This window comes from Myxocyprinus asiaticus, chromosome 23 (assembly GCF_019703515.2).
Source record: "Myxocyprinus asiaticus isolate MX2 ecotype Aquarium Trade chromosome 23, UBuf_Myxa_2, whole genome shotgun sequence".
In the NCBI taxonomy this organism is placed as follows: domain Eukaryota; kingdom Metazoa; phylum Chordata; class Actinopteri; order Cypriniformes; family Catostomidae; genus Myxocyprinus; species Myxocyprinus asiaticus.
Genome location: NC_059366.1, coordinates 22,569,694 through 22,590,253, shown reverse-complemented (window position 1 = coordinate 22,590,253; position 20,560 = coordinate 22,569,694). Strand labels below are relative to the sequence as shown.

Here is a 20,560-nt window from a genome sequence, read left to right as displayed (position 1 = left end):
AATAACTTTTTAACATGCTAGGAAAAATCACTATATGCATATTTAAGCATCCTTTGAACTTGAACCTTAAATTATTTTCTACAACTTTTTGTATTAAATTTTTTTTTTAAACAAAAAAAAAAGAAAAAAAAGTTTTAACATTGATAAAACCGATAACATGAAATCAAGGGACAAATATTCTTTTTAAATTATTAATAAAATAATTTTGTTTTGCTTTTTTGCACAGATGTTTGGCCTTGCACTAATGGTTTTTTTTCATGACTAAAAAAAGTAAAGGGACATGGTCAACATATTTTGATATTGACCCAAATGTTGTCAGAAATAACCTATTTTGTGAGACACAAAGCTTTCTTTACAGAAGGGGGCACTAGACGGCTCACAAAACTGCATCCTCCATTGATCTGCATTCAGATCATTCAAAACATCTCATATAATTTTTTCACCCTGGAGAGTAAATTGTAATTAAAACTGATAGTTGCAACAATTCATATTTGTTAAATCCGCAACAGTAGTATCGATCAAATATATATTTTTTAAATCCTCCAGTAACACTTGATTGTGATTGGCCCATTCTGAACAGCGCTGCCAAAAGTAACATGTGCCACGTGACAGCGCCATCTATGCGCTGCTCGCTTCAGCAGTGGTCTAATGGTCTGTCGTCCTGTTTTTCCGAAAATAACGAAATACATTTCATTTATTAAATGATTTAAGCAACGTATTTTAAGATTTTCTATAATTCAAGAACATTTTAAGCACCTCTTGGTAAAAATTGCTATTTTCAAGGGTTTTCCAGGACTTAAATTTGAAAAAGCCAAATTCAAGTACTTCAAGCACTTCAAGCACCTTGTATGAACCCTGCAAAAGTAATTGTTTTCAGTAACCGATGACATTGAAGGAATTTACTTTTCACAGTCAAAAATGCATGACTGAAAGTGTTCAATAACAGGGCAATTACTATGATTAAGCGAGTAGTATTTGGCTGGTCATGTGATTCTAACATGGCAGCCCCCAGGAGGGGACCTACTCCATGTAGAATAAAACAGCTTTTATGAGGTTACCGATGTGACTGGAGTCCTCATCTCACATGAGTGGTCATAATTTTATATATATATGTTTCAAAATTACTTTTCATTTCTTTAGGAGTAAATCTCTTTTGATGAGGAAAAAAATACTGAGTGCACACCTAAAGCTGACAAAATTTACTTTTAGCAGAAAAACATTTACAATTTTTCTCTTCTGGAAATGGACCACAAATACTGATGACTTTCACTACACACTTGAAAATGAAATGCTCTCTAGAATGAGAATGTTCCTCCCCCCTAATACCACCTGCAACCTAGCAAGTAGCTAATCATGGTTGATGGCTTTGACATGACTAAAGTTTACTGGCCTTTCTAAAATAAGAGATGAGCCCTTTGATATGTCCCACCCAACAACATTCATGTTTCAAGCAATATGACGGTAAGAAAATTATGACCAGATTTAAAAAAAATTTATGGACTATTCCTTTAAAACTTTGCATAGTGAGCAGATGTATAAATTAGATGCATAATTCCAAAGCTCGTGCCTTTTTTAGCTTGCTTTGGTCATCCTTATAGGTGATCATCAGTGCTAGAGCCAGATCTCCTTTCTCTCTCCTTGTGCCTTCACATAACAGAGGATGCTCCGCCTCACTGACGGTTGTCTTCATACCTGAAAAAAAAAAACAGACAGAGTAGAGCAGAACGAGAGAGAAAGAGAGAAGGAGAGACTATTAAAACACAGAAAGAGAGAGAATGTCTTGGGCAACACACAGTAGTGCTCTATAGTTTTGTGTGTTTCACATCAATGGCTCTTACCAAGAGCTGCTACAGCAGCCTCAAATCCCAGCTCCTCATCTCCTGGCATCTCGTTGTTACGATTACGGCTAGGAGGTCGAGAGCCCGTGGGGGAAACCACTGTGTGAAAGGAAAGAATAATGATAGATGTTCATGGGAGAACCAGGAATTTTGGGGCTCTTAAGGAGCATTTTTAATAAAGTGAAAAAAGGGCAGATGGGTGCCTTACCCGGGGTGCAGAGTACATCAAATATGAAGCTAGCCAGCATGAGGGGCAGAACAGGCCGGTAATCACAGAAGTTTCCATCACGGAGCTGCTCGGCTCTGTCCCTTATGTAAGTCATCTCTACAAGACCAAGAGGAATCTTCTTCAGCAGAGCCACTACTTCTGACTCCTGATATGCCAGCTTCACCTAACACAAGAGCACAGAACCTCAATATCCAATATGAAGTTTGGTATAAGCTGAAACTGGTTTTGCCTGTTGTTTCCAAACTAAAGCTCCAATCAAGAATTGTACTGTGTAAAAGTTTTAGGCACTTGTGAAAAATGTTGCATAGTGAGGATGTCTTCAAAAATAATGACATAAATAGTTTTCATTTATCACTTAATGTCATACAAAGTCCAGTAAACATAAAAAAAGCTAAATCAATATTCAGTGTGACCACCTTTACCTTTAAAACAGCACCAATTCTCCTAGGTACACCTGGACACAGTTTTTCTTGGTTGTTAGCAGATAGGATGTTCCAAGCTTCTTGGAGAATTCACCACAGTTCTTCAAACTATTTAGGCTGTCTCTATTGCTTCTGTCTCATTATGTAATCTCAGACTGACACGATGTTCAGTGGGGGGATTTGTGGGGGCCATGACATCTGTTGCAGGGCTTCCTGTTCTTCTATACTAATCTTTACTATTTGCAAAAGTAATGTTTGTGAGTCTAACATTTATATTTCCTATTGACACACTAAAGCTGAAGATATAAATAACCATCTTAAGACAAATGCTTTTGTGAAACATACTATGTGTCCAAGACTTTTGCACAGTAATGTACTTCCTACTTTTAGGTCTAAACAGACATATCCCAACAACAAACTGTACTGTCAAACTAGCAGATGATTAGAAGGATCAGAATAGCATAATAGCCCGTTTTACCTCAAGGGCTTTAGTAGAAGCTGGTGGTCTCTGCAGCTCCAGGGAGAACATGCCAGTGTTGAAAGCCAGGTTATGGAGCTCCAGCCTCTCGCTCAGCACAATCAGCAGGAAGGCAACTTTAGACAGGGTGTTAGTTGCCACCTGGGTCTGTTTACTAGTCGACACCTTAATCTTTTTACTCTAAGCAAGACGGGGATAGATTCAGTTTCAGAGGCGAACATTAACATGTACCTATGCAACATCTGAAATTTCTGGTTTTTGTACCTTTGTCTGTGGTTGCTCCACCTTGAGGTCGGGAGGGTTATCCAGCAGATCTCGAGCAAGTTCAACAGCCAGTCGGCACGCTTCATTACTGTAGCCGTGAGCGTAGAGAGCCTCTGCACAGGCAAACAGCACCTGCAACACACCATTATACCATCGCTTCAATGCTTTGAAGTTCTGCACTATCAAATCAAAATCAGAGAAACTTTAAGTAAATAAAGTTCTTTGAGCTTTTAACAATTTTTTTTTTACCTCCATCCTACCCTCCTGCTCCAGAGGTTTAATCCCAGCAAAGATGTCTGGCTCTTCTTCATGGTTGCCATCTGCAACCCCTCTATCCACTCCCTCTTCTGATGCAGCACTAAGGTAATACGCCTGGTAGTCGTCTTCACCGAGAGCATCTCCTCCAGATGCTGACTCAGCTGCTTGAGGTCCAGGTGCCCCTGAGGCCCCACCTCCCTCACCCTCTCTCTGGCCTCGCTGCACCTTGCTGGTGACTGATGTCGAGGGCCGAACATCGTCTACTGGGTCCTCGTCTCCCCCATTCTCATCCAGGTCTGCCTCCACCTCTTTCTCCATAGCTACAACTACTGTGGTTGGTATGGAGCTCTCCTTAGAGAAGCAGGCATGGGCATTAGCAGCAGAGGGCATGGCAGGGTGTGCCACATGCTTGGTCTCAAATGTGCGGTCTTTAGTAACATTAGCGCTGCTGTGTTTGCGTGGCTCTCGGAGCAGGGGGCTGGGTGAGGGCAGCATCTCAGGAGGGGGAGGAAGGAAATCGAAGGTGTTACTGGCCTCCGCCCCCAGCGCAAGGTTAGAGCCGTCATCCAGACTGAGCTCTGCCATGTCAGGTTCTAGAGAACTGTCCTCACTGCTGGTTCGCCGCTTAGCACTGGGATGCTTTCCGCCGACAGTACTTGAACTTCCACCAGAGCCCTTGTTGCTCTGCGTTAGCTTAGCTTTACTTCCAGTTGATGGGGAGGAGCCACTGGTTTTATACATACCTTTTCCTCCCTCCTCAAGTGAAAGAGAGACTCCACCACCCAGACGAACTAGCACCCCACCACTGCTCACCCCCGACACTCCTTTCCTCTTGCTCACGATTGTCTCTTTGGGGCGGACAGCCACCTCCTTTTGGGGAGGATGGGAGTTGCTCCGTGACTTGTGTTCAGAGGAGGTAGCTTCGGCAGTTCCACTGCGCATTCCTCCTCCAGGCTCCTGAGGGTCCCCGCTAGTCCCAGCTTTAGCACCTCGCTGCTGCTGCACTGCCCTGGCCCAACAAAATGAGGCATTTTTCTTATCTGCGTTGCAATAGGTGATGCCAGGCAAAGGGTAGGCCACCTCCCAGTTGAAGTAGCAGCATTCCACAGCTGATTTGAAGCCCTGGAAGAGTTTGTCCAAGGACTTACGGTGCTGCCCCCGTTTCACTATCTCTATTACCTTCAGGTGCCACTGCTTCAGCTGGGCGGCAAGTTCCAAACGCCTAAAGAATCAGAAAGACCCAGCCAGCAAATGAACATTAATATACCTAAATATGGACAAATATTCCTCAGGGCTTTGAGTGCATAAGCCGAAAGATTTCTCAGATCAAAAGTTACATCATACAAGGATCAGCAGCTCTTTTGAGCTTCACCGGATCTACTGAGTTTCTCACCTCTGAGGACTCATTGTAGGGTCTAGAACTGCAAGTCTCCATAAGACCACCATTTCATCACACATACTGGCACAGGCATGTGCTGCAACCTCTGTCTGCCCATTACTGCGTCCTGTGTGCCCACTGGCACTGCTGTGAGAGGCAGATGTCCTCACACTATACCACCAGCCAATGATCTTAGAAGAAGAATAGAGAGATCATGAAATTGTCATCATTACAGTACAACAATCATTTGAATCCTTAGTTTAAAATGCATCTCTAATCCAGTGCATAGGAGATACAGTCAGTCATCGACAGATGTTTGGGAACACTTTTTAAAAAAAAAATATTTTGAATTCTAATATGAAAATAAATACACTATTATTAATTATGCAATTACTTATGCAAATTAATTTCAGTGTAATGTTAGCCCAAAAATGTACTATTTATAGTGGTATAATGATTCACTCATCTCATGATTCGGTTCACGATACTGAACTCACAGTTCAGTTCGGTTCAAGATTCTTTAAATTAAAGCTACACTAACTAAATGTTATTAATGAGAGAGTGCAACAATAATCTATCTTCCAACCCATGTCTTGTCTTTACCCAAATACACTTTGATAAACCTATAATAATGATTTATATTTTAGAGCTGTCGGGATGGATTTTGCGGGAAATTGCATACATACGACATTCGCCCGTGCGTGTTGACGTCATATCTGTACACAGAGAAAATAAGCTCCGGCTACTGTAGTGCGTGTGTGGGAGTAGCGTGAACCTGAAAGTTTGTTGTCACAACAAACGAGAAAAATTGACCATGGATCATTCAAAACGGCGAACCTCTGTGGAATCACCGGTTGTAAAAACAAAGAAAAACAAAGGGGGGGGGGGGACTTAATACCAAGTGAATAACAGGGAAGTTACAGCCTGTTCTCAATACACAGTCAATGGGTCAACATAAAATAATGTAGGGAAGGTAGCATGTTGTGCGGTGTGACATGCTAGACTCCATCTACATTAAAAAGCATTTAGCTACTTCTTTAATAACGATTACAGACGCAATATAATTGAGAGACTACATGGAATATTTGTACTTTAAAAAAACCCATTTAACACACTGCAGGACCATTTAAAACGAATGACTATAGGCAAAAAGTTGATTAAGTGAAAAACTGCTCCTTAAATCTTCACTTTATCTTCAAGATTCACATAAATGTTAAGCTTAAATATAGATGTTGATTAAAAACAAGTTCATGGATATGTTTTAATTCATCTACCCCATTACAATATTAGCAAGGTCAAAAATTAGAGTGTTTGCAAACATTTGGCTGTAGATACTGCATGTCATGGATCTTCCATTGCTTGACTGTGGGCAGGAATGTGATATTCTTTTGACACGCAAGTGTTCACATAGGAATGATGCAATTTCTTCATGCACATGAAACTCTCACCCTGGGTGTAACGTGTGTCTAAGTGAGATTGTGTACCTGTTCATAGGTGAGACACTGTTCGGTGAGGATCTCTAACAGGGGAGCAGCATTACTGTCTCTCCTCTTAAACATCTCTCTGACAATGGACAGAAGGTTCCAAATGCCCTCTGGTTCTCTTCCTCGCAGAGGCCGCAGCAGACAAGCCCATTCTGCAGCCGCTGGAGGCTCAGTGGACGACAGGTACATTGAGTTCACATCACTGAGAATGACAAGCGACAAACCGAGAGAACAGTTAGTTCGGTCTTGTTGACTCCATGATGGGATATATTAAAGACCCCATTAAATCAAAACTGGTGTTTTGTGGCTTTAAGTCAGTCTATTAGCTTTGAAGCATTCTGTAAGCAAGTGTGCTCATAAAAGGTTAAAATACATCAAACAGAGGACAGAAAACTGTGCCTGTTAAGCTATTTAATGGGGTAGTTAAAAGGTTGCTGCTGAAATAAATCAGTGAAAAAAAATGTGAACAAATCTTAAATGGAAATCATACAATCGCTTTCACACCACAATCAATAAGGAAAGTGCTTTTCTGTAATACCTAAAAATAAATGTATATTAATATCACAATGCTTTAGGGAGTCACGTGACGCTATGCGAGGGTTGATCGCTTAGAGGCGAGCTTTGCTTAAACTTTGCTACACTTATTTTAAGCAATATTAACCAATGAGAACTGTAATAGTTTTGTTTGATAAACTTTGCTGGGAAGGCAGGATGTTGAAAAATTTGAAATCGTCGGCCTGTGGGGACATTAAAAAGCACTTATGTTCTCACGCGTTGGACACCTCGCAGGATCAAGATGGCAGAGGTCCAGTGTATAGTGACAGCATGACGTAGGTCAGGATACCTCGAACATTTATGCAGCAATAACGAAAATCTCGACCGATATGGAGAGCCTTGCAGAAATACATAGAATGGTTACATCTATGGAAGTGAAACTTTCCACCCTGAACACAAGAAGGGATGATATTGAAAAACGGGTCGAGTTACTGGAGGTGGCCGAAAGAGAGCTACAGGCTAACCTGCCTGCTTCCAAGGCTGATGTGGAATGGGTGTGGGAAAAACTAGAGGATATGGAAAATCAGAGTAGACGTTTTAATGTTCGTTTCATTGGAATCCCAGAAGGAAAGGAAGGTCAAGATTTGGTGCAGTTTTTGGAGGGGCTTATTACGAATTTGATCAAGACTGCGGGCTTGAGATAGAGCGTGCGCGCACAGCTCTCGGTCAGCTTCCCAAGGCAGGTGACAGACCCCGATCTATCCTGGCAAGATTATTGCAGTCGGCTGACAGACACTTTGTTCTACGAGCAGCGAGGACTAAAGGCAAGTTGTGCTGGGAGGACCACAACATCATAGTTTTTCCGGACTTTGCTAGAACTACTCAAACGAAGCGGGACGGATTCAAAGAGTGTAAAAAATTACTGCACCAACAGAGAGTAAGCTTTGCACTGCTTTATCCTGCTAAACTGAGAATTGACACCAAGGATGGATGCAAGACTTTTACATGTCCACGACAAGCTATGGCCATTAAATCAATGGTGTGAATGGGTAATTATGTCTGCACTCGATCAACGATACAGGACTACACATTGTGCATTTTACTGATGCAGCCCGAGAGGGTTTGTTGTTCTCTTGTCTGCCCACTGGCTCCTGCCTGACTCTTTTTTTTTTTTTTTCTCCCTCTGTTGACTTGCTGTTGAGCTCATTCGTTCACTTTGTGGGTTCGATGCTATTGTTTACTGGGCCTATTTTATTTTTTATTTTATTGAACACATGTACAGTTTAATGGCATGGTTTATGCTAAGGGAAGAGAAAAAATAGTGAGATATATATATATCTCACCAGACTTGAGCAATTTGGTAGCAACAGTGTCACAGAAAATCTCGTGTGCAACTGTTATGGATGAGGTTGAAGCACACTTTTTTCTTTTTCTTTTTTTTCTGTTCTGTGGGTTAAGGATTTTATGGTTATATCAATGTTGGATAGTGGTCTATATAATTTAGCCTTGAGTACACAATTTTTCTTTGCATGTCAATATGGCACACTTTAATATACTGTAGGTAAAATGTTTCTCTCCACGTGGAATGTTAATGGGCTGGGGCACCCTATAAAAAGGAGGAAGGTGGTATCTTTTCTTAAGAGTAAAAAATCTGATATAGTGTTCCTTCAAGAAACGCAGCTTTCTCCGCAGGAAGCTGAAAAACTTGGCAGGGCATGGGGTGGGCATGCGTTTTGTAGTGCCAGTTCGAGTAAGAGCAGGGGAGTCATCACAATGATAAGCAAGCATTTACAATTTAAATGTCTCAAACAGATCAAAGATAATTTAGGAAGAGTCATTGTTTTGGCTGAAATACAGGTTAAAATCTTATTTTGGCTAATATTTATGCACCCAACGCTGATGAGCAGAACTTTTTTACAGATCTTGAGGTAAAGTTACAAGCAGCTGGGATCCTTCATGATATGGTTTTGGGTGGTGACTTCAATTTTTTTATGGATCCGGTCCTTGAGCATAGTGTGTAGACCCTTTAGAGCAACATTGACACTACAGAGGATATGTAAAAATCTTGGTCTTACAGACATTTGGAGACTTCTGAATCCATCTGGGAGGGACTACACCTTTTTTTTTTTTTCATCAGTTCACAAGATTTACTCTAGAATAGATTTTTTTATATATATCTAAATCACTTATTCCATCTGCCACTGACTGCTCAATCGGGAATATTTTAGTTTCAGATCATGCTTTGGTGTGTTTAGAGATGTTGCCGCATATAGAGAAAACCATATAGATGCGCTTTAATACATCCCTTCTACAGAACCCAGCATTTAAACAAATGTTAAAGACAGAAGGCAATGTTTATGTAGAAACCAATTGGTCCTCAGTGTCCTCTGTGGGTGTGGCATGGGAGGCGCTTAAGGCAGTTCTTAGGAGGCAGTTCATACAATATGCCTCATTCATTAAAAAGATCAAAGCACAGGAATTCATAGAATTGGAAGAGTATTAAAAGTGCTGAAACAGAGCTGAAGTGCTGTATGTCATCCAATGGCCTTAGAGAGTTGAGCAAAGTTCAGCTAAAGTATAGGTACAATACTATTTTATCACAGAAGGTAGAGTTTTGGTTATTCAGGGAAAGTCAGACATACTTTGAGTCGGGGGACAAAGCAGGGAAACAGCTTGCCAGATACATAAAACAGAGAGATTTTTTCCACCATTCATTCAGTGAAGTCTTCTGGAGGCAATATATTTACTTCTGCTACAGATATTAATAAAGCCTTTAAATAATTCTATTTCGATCTTTATAGTTCCACGTCTGTCTACCAATAAGGATATTAGCAACTTCATAGAGCCATTAGAACTCCCTAAATTGACGAGTGAAAAAGACTTTCCTGACTCAGATATTTTATTTTATTTTTTATCCCCTTTTCTCCCAAATTTGGAATGCCCAATTCCCACTACTTAGTAGTTCCTCGTGGTGGTGTGGTTACTCACCTCAATCCAGGTGTCGGAGGACAAGTCTCAGTTGCCTCCGCTTCTGAGACAGTAAATCTGCATATCTTATCATGTGACTCGTTGTGCATGACACAGCGGAGACTCCCAGCATGTGGAGGCTCATGCTACTCTCCGCGACCCACGCACAAATTACCACGCGCCCCATTGAGAGCGAAAACCACTAATCGCGACCAAGAGGAAGTTACCCCATGTGACTCTATCCTCCCTAGCAACCGGGCCAATTTAGTTGCTTAGGAGACCTGGCTGGAGTCACTCAGGACACACTGGATTCGAACTCGTGACTCCAGGTGTGGTAGTCAGCATCAATACTCATTGAGCTACCCAGACCCCGACACGGATATTACTTTGGAGGAGTTTGTTGAGGTAATTAAAGCCTTCCCAACAGGTAAGGCACCAGGGCCAGATGGTTTTGCCGCAGAATTTTTTAGATCTAGTCTCAGAACTGGCTCCACTTATGTTAGAAGTTTACACAGAGTCATTAAAGAAAGGTGAACTACCGCCAACCATGACGCAAGTCCTGATAAGTCTCATTCTTTAAAAAAAGATAAGGGCTCAAATGAATGTAAAAGTTATCATCTAATTTCCCTGATCCAGTTAGATGTAAAAAATATTGACAAAAATTCTGGCTAATCGATTAAGCAGAGTAATTACATCTATTATACATATACAGCTGAAGTCAGAAGTTTACATACACCTTAGCCATATACATTTAAACTCAGTTTTTCACAATTCCTGACATTTAAACGTAGAAAACATTCCCTGTCTTAGGTCAGTTAGGATCACTATTTTAAGAATGTGAAATGTCACTGGGGCCTGGGTAGCTCAGCGAGTACTGACGCTGACTACCACCCCTGGAGTCGCAAGTTCAAATCCAGGGTGTGCGGAGTGACTCCAACCAGGTCTCCTAAGCAACCAAATTGGCCTGGTTGCTAGGGAGGGTAGAGTCACATGGGGTAACCTCCTCGTGGTCACGATAGTGGTTCTCGCTCTCAATGGGGCGCATGGTAAGTTGTGCATGGATCGCAGAGAATAGCATGAGCCTCCCGTGCTGTGAGTCTCCGCGGTCTCATGCACAGCGAGCCATGTGATAAGATGCGCGGATTAAATGTCTCAGAAGTGGAGGCAACTAAGACTTGTCCTCCGCCACCCGGATTGAGGTAACCACGCCACCATGAGAAACTACTAAGTAGTGGGAACTGGGCATTCCAAATTGGGAGAAAAGGGGATAAAATAAAAAATAAAAATATGAAATGTCAGAATAATAGTAGAGAGAATGATTTCAGCTTTTATTTCTTTCATCACATTCCCAGTGGGTCAGAAGTTTACATACACTTTGTTAGTATTTGGCAGCATTGCCTTTGAATTGTTTGTACTTGGGTCAAAATGTTTTGGGTAGCCTTCCACAAGCTTCTCACAATAAGTTGCTGGAATTTTGGCCATTCCTCCAGACAGAGCTGGTGTAACTGAGTCAGGTTTGTAGGCTCCTTGCTCTCACACGCTTTTTCAGTTCTGCCCACAAATTTTCTTTCGGATTGAGGTCAGGGCTTTGTGATGGCCACTCCAATACCTTGACTTCGTTGACCTTAAGCCATTTTGCCACAACTTTGGAGGTATGCTTGGGGTCATTGTCCATTTGAAGACCCATTTGCGACCGAGCTTTAACTTCCTAGCTGATGTCTTGAGATGTTGCTTCAATATATCCACATAATTTTCCTTCCTCATGATGCCATCTATTTTGTAAAGTGCACCAGTCCCTCTTGCAGCAAAGCACCCCCACAACATGATGCTGCCACCCCATGCTTCATGGTTGGGATGGTGTTCTTAGGCTTGCAAGCCTCACCATTTTTCCTCCAAATATAACGATGGTCATTATGGCCAAACAGTTCAGTTTTTGTTTCATCAGACCATAGGACATTTCTCAAAGTAAGATCTTTGTCCCTATGTGCACTTGCAAACTGTAGTCTGGCTTTATGGTGGTTTTGGAGCAGTGGCTTCTTCCTTGCTAAGCAGCCTTTCAGGTTATGTCTATACAGGACTCGTTTTACTGTAGATATAGATACTTGTCTTCCTATTTCCTCCAGCACCTTCACAAGGTCCTTTGCTGTTGTTCTGGGATTGATTTGCACTTTTTGCACCAAACTACGTTCATCTCTAGGAGACAGAATGAGTCTCCTTCCTGAGCGGTATGATGGCTGCGTGGTCCCATGGTGTTTATACTTGTGTACTATTGTTTGTACAGATGAACATGGTACCATCAGGCGTTTGGATATGGCTCCCAAGGACGAACCAGACTTGTGGAGGTCAACAATTTTTTTTCTGAGGTCTTGGCTGATTTCTTTTGATTTAACCATGATGTCAAGCAAAGAGGCACTGAGTTTGAAGGTAGGTCTTAAAATACATCCACAAGTACACCTCCAATTCAGTACACCTCCAATAAGAAGCTAATTGGCTAAAGGCTTGACATAATTTTCTGGAATTTTCCAAGCTGCTTATAAGGCACGGTTAACTTAATGTATGTAAACTTCCGACCCACTGGAATTGTGATATAGTCAATTAAAAGTGAAACAATCTGTCTGTAAACAATTGTTGGAAAAATGACTCGTGTCATGCACAAAGTAGATGTCATAAATGACTTGCCAAAACTATAGTTTTCTAATATTAAATCTGTGGAGTGGTTAAAAAATGAGTTTTGATGACTTCAACCTAAGTGTATGTAAACTTCTGACTTCAACTTTAGATCAAGTGGGTTTTATTTGTGGTCGTAGTTCTACTGATAATATTAGACGTTTTATAAATATTATGTGGTCAGTAGTGAATGATCAGACCCCGACCGCAGCCATCTCACTTGATGCCGAGAAGGCATTTGATAAGGTGGAATGGGACTATCTTTTTAAGATTTTAGAAATGCTTTTATTGTGTGGATTAAGTTACTTTATAAACAACCATTAGTGGCAGTTCAAACTAATATATATATATATATATATATATATATATATATATATATATATATATATATATATATATATATATATATTTTATTTTTATTTATTTTTTTTTTTTTTTTTATACAAGAATCAATAAAAAGTGTTAATAACAATATTACAGTGCTTTAGAATATGGATGAAAACCGTATCCTAGAGTTTAACAGGTTAAACCAGTCTGACTGCTTTTACCTAAACACAACAGGTGAGGGGCCACAGAACTTGTGCAGGGTTTTCTTGATGTTGTCACTGAGGGTGGACTCATCTAAATACCAAGTGCTCTGATCAGAGGCTGAAGGGCCAGCAGTAGGATCTGTGAATCCAGGAAAAGTAGGATTTGACAAGGTAACAACATTCCAAACCTAACATCTTCACAGAAAATGAGACAGAAATAGTTTTAGACATTATAGTGTGGCTATTAATTGCAGTAGGTCAGTGCATACCTGGGGCTCCACACACTGTGTTAATAGCGGTAGACTGAGAGGAAAGGAGCTCATCCAATAGACGCTGAGCAGTCGGCAAAATCTGAAGATACAAAACAATGAATCAGAATACAGTCCGAAATGAACATCAACACCAAATGAGACAAATTAAAAGAAAAAATATTTGTTTTGAGCTCAACAAAGGTATTGAGTAAGAAAAGGAGATGAGATTTGTCCACCTTAAATTTTAAGTGTCTTTGGGTAAGAAGGTTATGAAATTAATTCTAACTCTCCCTTTCCCCAAGGTTTAAATGTCCAATAAATGTAGAGTGCACTTGAAAGCCTGGTAACGTTACCCATATCCAGCAACAAATAACTGCTTTGCACCTATAAGGACAATGAGGCCACTGTGTGCACTTTATCACCATCATTTAGAGTCTTGCAAGACACTTTAATGCTCAAAGAAGCCATGAAAAATGAGACCATCTCTACAATTATAACAGCAAATACATAATGCATGCCTCACCTGCTGTGGGAGTTCACTGATGAGGTATTGTGCGAACTTCTGGAGTTGATCTCGCTGTAATCTGGACAGGGACTCTGACACAGGTGCTCGAAGACATACTGCAGATGCCTATGGCACAACACAAACCAAGAGTCACTCACAATTGAAGTCGATGTCCAACGTAAATAATTCAAAATCAAACTTCAGTGCTTTACTAATGCCAAGAAACCTGGAGCAGACTGCTCATTAACAAACACTCTGTGCATTTCTAATATGTCTGGAGGCATTGATGCCTTCAGGTGGATGTCCCAGTGTGCCCATCACCTGGTCCTCTCCTCCAGGTTCTGACTCCTCCATCATGGGCAGAAAACCCCTCATTTGCAAATGTTCCATGCATAATATATGAGCTCCAGACAGACATGCTTTGAGCAGATCACAGCTAATTCATTCTTTAGCTCATAGAGAGGTTATTAAAGAGAATGCAATGTCCCATGGGTGTCCTGTGTCATGAGCGACTGGAGTGAAATGTGTTGGCCATGTCTGAGAAACCAAGGCTATGTTTGGAATAGAACACTAGCTTACTTCTTACTGAATACTATGCAGTATACTCAGCATATTGCTTACTATATAAAAAAATAAAAAAAATGTAAGTGAAACAGTAGGCATTATTTGATGAGACATATTTAAGTCGTAAGTCAGTAGTAAGCAACACTGTTGTCACATGATCTATTCACATTGCACGTTTAATTCCGTGAGTGGCATCCAGTTATCATCTTGGAAAAACAGTTATTTGGCATTTGTAATCCAAATGTGTGTAAAAATGTTCAGTAGTCCGATCAAATAATAAAGGTGAATTCCAAACGGCATTTCTGCACCCTAGAAGGGCACTGCGGGAAGGGGCCGCCACTCAAAGTGTCGATCAAAACGAAGTATCGAAGTAAGGCATAAGGATGATCACTTTTGATTGGAATTCACCCCAAGTCTTCAAATCATGAAAGAGATCCCTGCTAATATTACTTCCAGTTTATTAGTCAAAGTGGAAATGGAAGATTAAAGCGATAGTTCACCCAAAAATGAAAATGCATTATTTACTCACCCTCCTGGCATCCCAGATGTGTATGACTTTCTTTCTTCTGCAGAACACAAATTAAGATTTTTCAAAGAATATCTCAGATCTGTAGGTCTTCACAATGGAAGTGAATGGGTGAACTTTCATTTTTGGGTGAACTCAAGTAAGGTAGAATATCTGCATACTATATACACTGCAGCAATACCAAGAGAAGTGTGTTAGTATACCATTTCAAACATAGCTTGAGAATGGGGTGTAAAGGAGGTTGGATGAAGAATGGACCTGGAGTTCTGCACTGGGGAGGATAAAGAGTACGGAAATGTTTAAGATTCCTGGTCAACACCCAAGTAAGACACACTGAGCTGGGATGGATTATCCATGTGGCTGAAACACTTCAAAATACTTCCATAATAAATATCAGAAATGACCCATTTGCAGACATTTCACACCAAGCGCACTCTAAATGACCATTATCACTCTTCATTTCTAGCCAAATCTAGGTATTGTGAAACTGCAAGTCGTTTTCCTTTGAGTTCTTTCAATACATGTCAATTCCTGCAAACGGAAAATGTGCATCTGCCAAAATTATAAGCATTATGTCATTAAGACATGATAAAATACAGCATTCTGGTAAAAAGTTAGCCTGTAATTACCTTGGTACTATTCCAAAGTTGTTTTGGGAACATTATTTTCATTATGGTTATGAGAAGGACCATTTCTAGTGTTTACAGCCCAGTTCAGTAAAATGTTTTCTAATGCATGTTCCCAAAGCAGTTTTGACCAGTGCAATTAAGATATTGGGATGCATTGGTGCAAACGGAGCTGTGAGGACAGTCTCGCAGCTCCCTAGATGTGAAAACCACACAAGCCCACTCAACAAGTTAAAGGACACAGCAAATATGGAGATAGAGAGAGGTCTAATGACTGACACACATAAATATACACCTCTATCACTACTACATATCATAATCCAGTAGTGTCAAGTTTGATAAAACAAAAGAGTTTGTTTTTACAAAGTACAGTGTCAGGTCTCTATCTTTGTCATATTCTACTACGACAGATTAGGCAATTAAAAAAAATGCAATAGTGCTGAGGCAGGAATGCATATTACTTTGTGACTCTGGCTTGCTCTGCGATACAGTTGAGTAGGTGGACTAAATGTCAAGCCCCAAGCATTTGAATTTCAAGCTGTGATGCGAGGAAATGATAGGTACCCACCTCAGACACCAGCCTCAGCATGTAAAGCTCAGTATGAAGAGATACTACAGCAAGATATTAAGACACCCAAGCCTTAGGTGTCAATGAATTACTACACGCACACTTAAATACCTGTGTGTGGCTGATAAAGGTGACAAAGAATCTTTTAGCAGTACTAAGCCTATGCTGTTTATTCTACTTGCAATAGCAGATTAAACATCAGAACCTTTCGTAATAGACAGGGCTGCACAATGATGGTAAGTTGTGGGTGAATTAAATATAGGATACATTCTCAAAGCCATTTGCCAAGAGACTGTTCAAGAAAAGACACACCTATCATCTATAACTATGAGTGCGTTTACATGCACTTTAAAAGTCTGATTTCAATCGGATAAAAGCAATAATTCGTCTTTTTAAAATGTCATGTCAATGTCATGCAGACTTTATCATCCACTGTGAGAGCTTTGGAGGGCTAAAAGGTGTGGGGCTCAAACTTAACGTTTATTCGGAACTCACCTTTTCATTAATTTTTATTGGAAATTCTGTTTGTAAAATACATTTTTAAATAAATGTTGAATAAAACAAAACAAAAATTGAAAAATAAAATGTCTTTAATAAAAACAAGTATAAAAAACTTTCATGATCTTACGTGGACTATTTTCACCCATTCCATCATAAATTACAATAAAAGAGGATAACAAATATGGCCAAAGTTGTACAAGGCATGTGTGATGAGGAGGGCGGCATGGCCAGGCCATGAAGGTGCACGGCCGGCGCTGAATCAGATGATCAGTGGGAGAGCAAGATAAAGGGGAGCCGGAGACGCCGGTTCGGGAGAGAGAGAGAGAGAGATGCATGCGGCCGCGCTGCATGCGTGTCTGTGTGTTTTATGTTGTTTTAAGTTGAGTTTTACATTAAACTTTTTGTTGACTGTTCAGCCAGTTCCTGCCTCCTCCTTGCCCGTCCTTTAACTGTTATAATGGTGCCAAATCCCGGGAGGGAGGAGGGATGCGCTGTCGTGGAGACCTCAACACTGCCGTCTGCCAGAGGAGCAGCTGCGGCCGTCTACTACGGGAAGGAGGGGTCGCTGCCCGTCACCGAGTGCCGGAGGAACCGCTGCGGTCCGCCGAGAAGGGGAGGAGCGGTTCCGTCCACCAGGGGTCGGAGGGCTCGCTGCTGTCCACCGGGGGAGTGGTTGAGGGCCAACAGTGTGTCCAGGGACCGGCGAGAAGTTTCTCTCTCTCTCTCTCCTCTCTCTCTGTGTGTCTCCCGCTCGCCCTTTCCCTCTACCCATACCTCCCCTCGTCTCTCCCCCAGGTTCCCAGGAGGCAGGGTGGACCACCGGCTGACAGAACGGCAGGAAGGGCAGCAACAGATTAGAACAGTTTAAGAATTCAGACAAGAAATACCAATGATTGCAAGGAAAATATAGAATACCCATGTTTTCTTAATCGTCTATTTATTCACGACACCTCTCTTCAGTCTAAATGTTATTATTACACTTCACACAGCGATTAGAAGGATGAAACTGAAGCAAAGCAGAGCTCGTATCAGAACAATCCGGGAACAAAATTGCAAAATCTTCATGTCTTTGGACTTCTCCATAAACATAATGGATAATGTACATCTGATCTACACCAAAATCAGCACGTAAAGAATGTAAGAGACGCAAATGGCTGTAAAGTTGTCCATGTTGTTGTGACTGTTGTCACAGTAGTTGACTTCTTAGATGCGCTACTATGATGCAAACGGTAAACCGGAAAACATCTTCATCACCTCCTCAGCTGACATCCATTCTTCAGCGATTCGATTCCGCATGGGGTCATGTATACTTGGACAGAGATTAAGACTGTAGCTCGACAATGCTAAAACCCATGGTAGCTCGATTATAACTGCCCATGTAAACATACTCTATGACTCTTCCATGCCATTCTAGGTTTGTTTTTTTCCCCCTTTTTGTCCATTCCATTTGTGCACAAATTTATATTCATTGTACAAACTTCCATGACTTTTAATATTTAAATCAATTTATTACGAATTTATTATTAATGACTTATAGACATGTGGAAAACAGAGTACAATAATAATACAGTACAGAGTATTATAAAACAGAGTATATAATACAGCGTATGCATTACAGTATAAAGGCTAGGGTGTGCTTCGTATTTCCGTGTGTTGTTACATTTCGCACACAGTCGAGTGCTCAGCCATTCAAAGTACACTCTTTTGACCACAAGCTCATATGGACGCGTACAGCACGTTCATACTCTTTTAGTACAGTCAATGGCAGGCGCATGCGCAGACGACCAAACCATGGGAGTAAAAGTTTATGCAAAATACGTTTGTTACAATTTCCCCTAGTGGCAGCAAACAAAAGACAAAGCCCACATGCAAATGCAAAATGCCACCCACGGCCTGGGCTGCTGGGTCTTTCTAACTGTGGCAGGCCTTCCTATGAGGAGGGGGATATCACAATAGTACAGATCCTTCCCTCCACCCTCCTGACCCACAGGGAGGCTTCAAACCTAATCAAAAGCTTCTCAGTGCTCTCATGCCCAAGGTCACTCTACACAGATAGACGAAACCTAGAGATGGATCATGCATGTGCTGTATGTGAAATCTACCCCACAGATATATTCATATGAAGCAGGCCATTGTGCATATTCAAATGCTTGTGCTTACATTGTTTTAAAATATACTGAGAATCATTGCTTGTTTTTATTTTAATGCTTTCATTTTTTTCAAGTTATCTGTAAAAGTGGTGCAAATGGGTTTGCAGTGTTGGTTCAACAACAGACACATTAAAACTTTATTACAACAATATTAAGAGTTTAATTTCCTTCTGATGTGATTCTCCTAATGTTTTTTTAATTTTAAGCTTCCTAGTTCAATTTAGATCAACATAGGGGGCATTTCCTTCAGTACGTTTACATGCATTTAAAAAAAATTGATGAAATCGCACCAGTCTGATTTTTGCAAAGTCGGACTAACAGACTTGGAATATGCGACTGTAACTCAGCTGTCCAGTATGTACACACGTTAATCAGACCACAGTTGGCCTCGTCATTGCGCACTTGCATGCTCTGACACAATTCCTCAGCTGAAATCCTTCCTTCAAATTTTCTATTATGCATTGTGTCATGAATACTTGGACAGAGAGATAGAAAGACTGAAGCTCAACTATGCAAAACCTTCTGTAGCAATTCTAAATGCGCATGTAAATTTACTGAATGACTGCACTTCAAAGGAAATATGAAAAACCACAAAAAAGGAGAAAGATAAATACTGGAGAACACTTCTCTCATCTAAAATCCCTTACATTGTGAATTCTGAAGAGGCAGAGGGCCACAACGTGGGCACACCATTTGGCTCCCGCTCCACACGTGCAGCTGCAGGAAGTGATGCGGCAGCGGTCAAACATTACGGCCACATTGTAAGCTCCTTTTGATTGGCCAGCCTGAGGTGACACTACTGTGGCGCTGAGGTGGAAACCTGTTTAAGAGAACCAAAGAAGCCTGTCAGTCGGTGTTAACACATTTAGTCACAAAACTAGTTCACAGTTCCTTTACACTCTGAATAAAAATTTCCAAGGGGTTTGGGGAGTCAATGATGGTAAAATACCATTTAATAGAACTAACTTTTTGCTTCGTTTTTGGAGATATTGTTCTGCCAACACGTCCATTTTACCTGCCATGCCCTTTTAAAATAAATCTATGTTTGCATGTTTAATCAAAGAAATAAAGAAATGGGAGCCTACACAAATACACCTTTCCCTGATACGAGGTGGTCTTTAAAATTTTGGGGGAACATCGTTTAAAACACTGTTGTTAGACTGAATGATTTAATAGGTATTACACTGTACAGACCATACAGGAAATGAAAGACATATGAGATAGATAGGAGAGAGAGAGAGAGAGAGAGAGAGAGTGAGAGAGAGAAAGTGTGTGTGTGGAAAGTCGAGTGTGAGGGTTGGCCAAGAGCTTTTACCCACTGGACAGTGGCCAGCACTCCTCTGGCCAGTACGAGCAGAGGTGGGGGCAGTGGGTGGTTTCAGCTTATAGCCGCTGCTCCAAATTCAATGGGCCAACTTTACTACACTGCCTCTTTTTCTTTCAGTCTACCTGTCTGTGCCAAAGGCACCCCTCTACTCTTTTATTCCTGACCTACATTCTCCAGTCAGCCATCCCCACTAAAACAAAAGGTCCAATGAATTTCATAATAAATTCTGTTAAAAAAAAAACCTTTGTAATAAAACAGTGTCTTTCTTAAATGAATGAACAGCTGGCTGGGCCAACAAGCACATCATGACCGCAAATGTCACTGGTTTATAACCAATTATATGTAAATGACAGAATTTATTGTTAAAGGAAAATCTAAAAATGAACAATTCTTTATTTACTCACCTCATGTCTTTGTAAATATGTATGACAGTCCTTATTCCAGAATGTTAGCCTCAGTCACCATTTAATTTAATTGAATCTACAATTTTCAATACAATGAAAGTGAACGGTGACTGAGGCTCACATTCAGC

General features: G+C 40.9%; 1 protein-coding gene across 3 annotated transcripts in view; it reads right to left on the bottom strand.

Annotated features, from left to right (window-relative positions):
- LOC127414191 (zinc finger SWIM domain-containing protein 8-like) overlaps nt 1–20,560 on the bottom strand; it is a 52,415-nt gene that overhangs the window by 16,529 nt on the left and 15,326 nt on the right. For all 3 annotated transcript variants that reach the window (XR_007892755.1, XM_051652013.1, XM_051652014.1), the window contains exons 4-15: nt 19,349–19,521; nt 13,785–13,892; nt 13,280–13,361; nt 13,029–13,149; nt 6,352–6,553; nt 4,883–5,058; nt 3,481–4,711; nt 3,232–3,363; nt 2,968–3,147; nt 2,047–2,230; nt 1,839–1,937; nt 1,568–1,692 (exon numbers count right to left, since the gene is read on the bottom strand). Coding sequence is in view for 2 of the 3 variants with exons in the window: in XM_051652013.1 (XP_051507973.1) it covers nt 1,568–1,692; nt 1,839–1,937; nt 2,047–2,230; nt 2,968–3,147; nt 3,232–3,363; nt 3,481–4,711; nt 4,883–5,058; nt 6,352–6,553; nt 13,029–13,149; nt 13,280–13,361; nt 13,785–13,892; nt 19,349–19,521 (2,813 nt within the window). In the remaining variant the exon portion in view is untranslated. The remainder of the gene's footprint in view (nt 1–1,567; nt 1,693–1,838; nt 1,938–2,046; nt 2,231–2,967; nt 3,148–3,231; nt 3,364–3,480; nt 4,712–4,882; nt 5,059–6,351; nt 6,554–13,028; nt 13,150–13,279; nt 13,362–13,784; nt 13,893–19,348; nt 19,522–20,560) is intronic.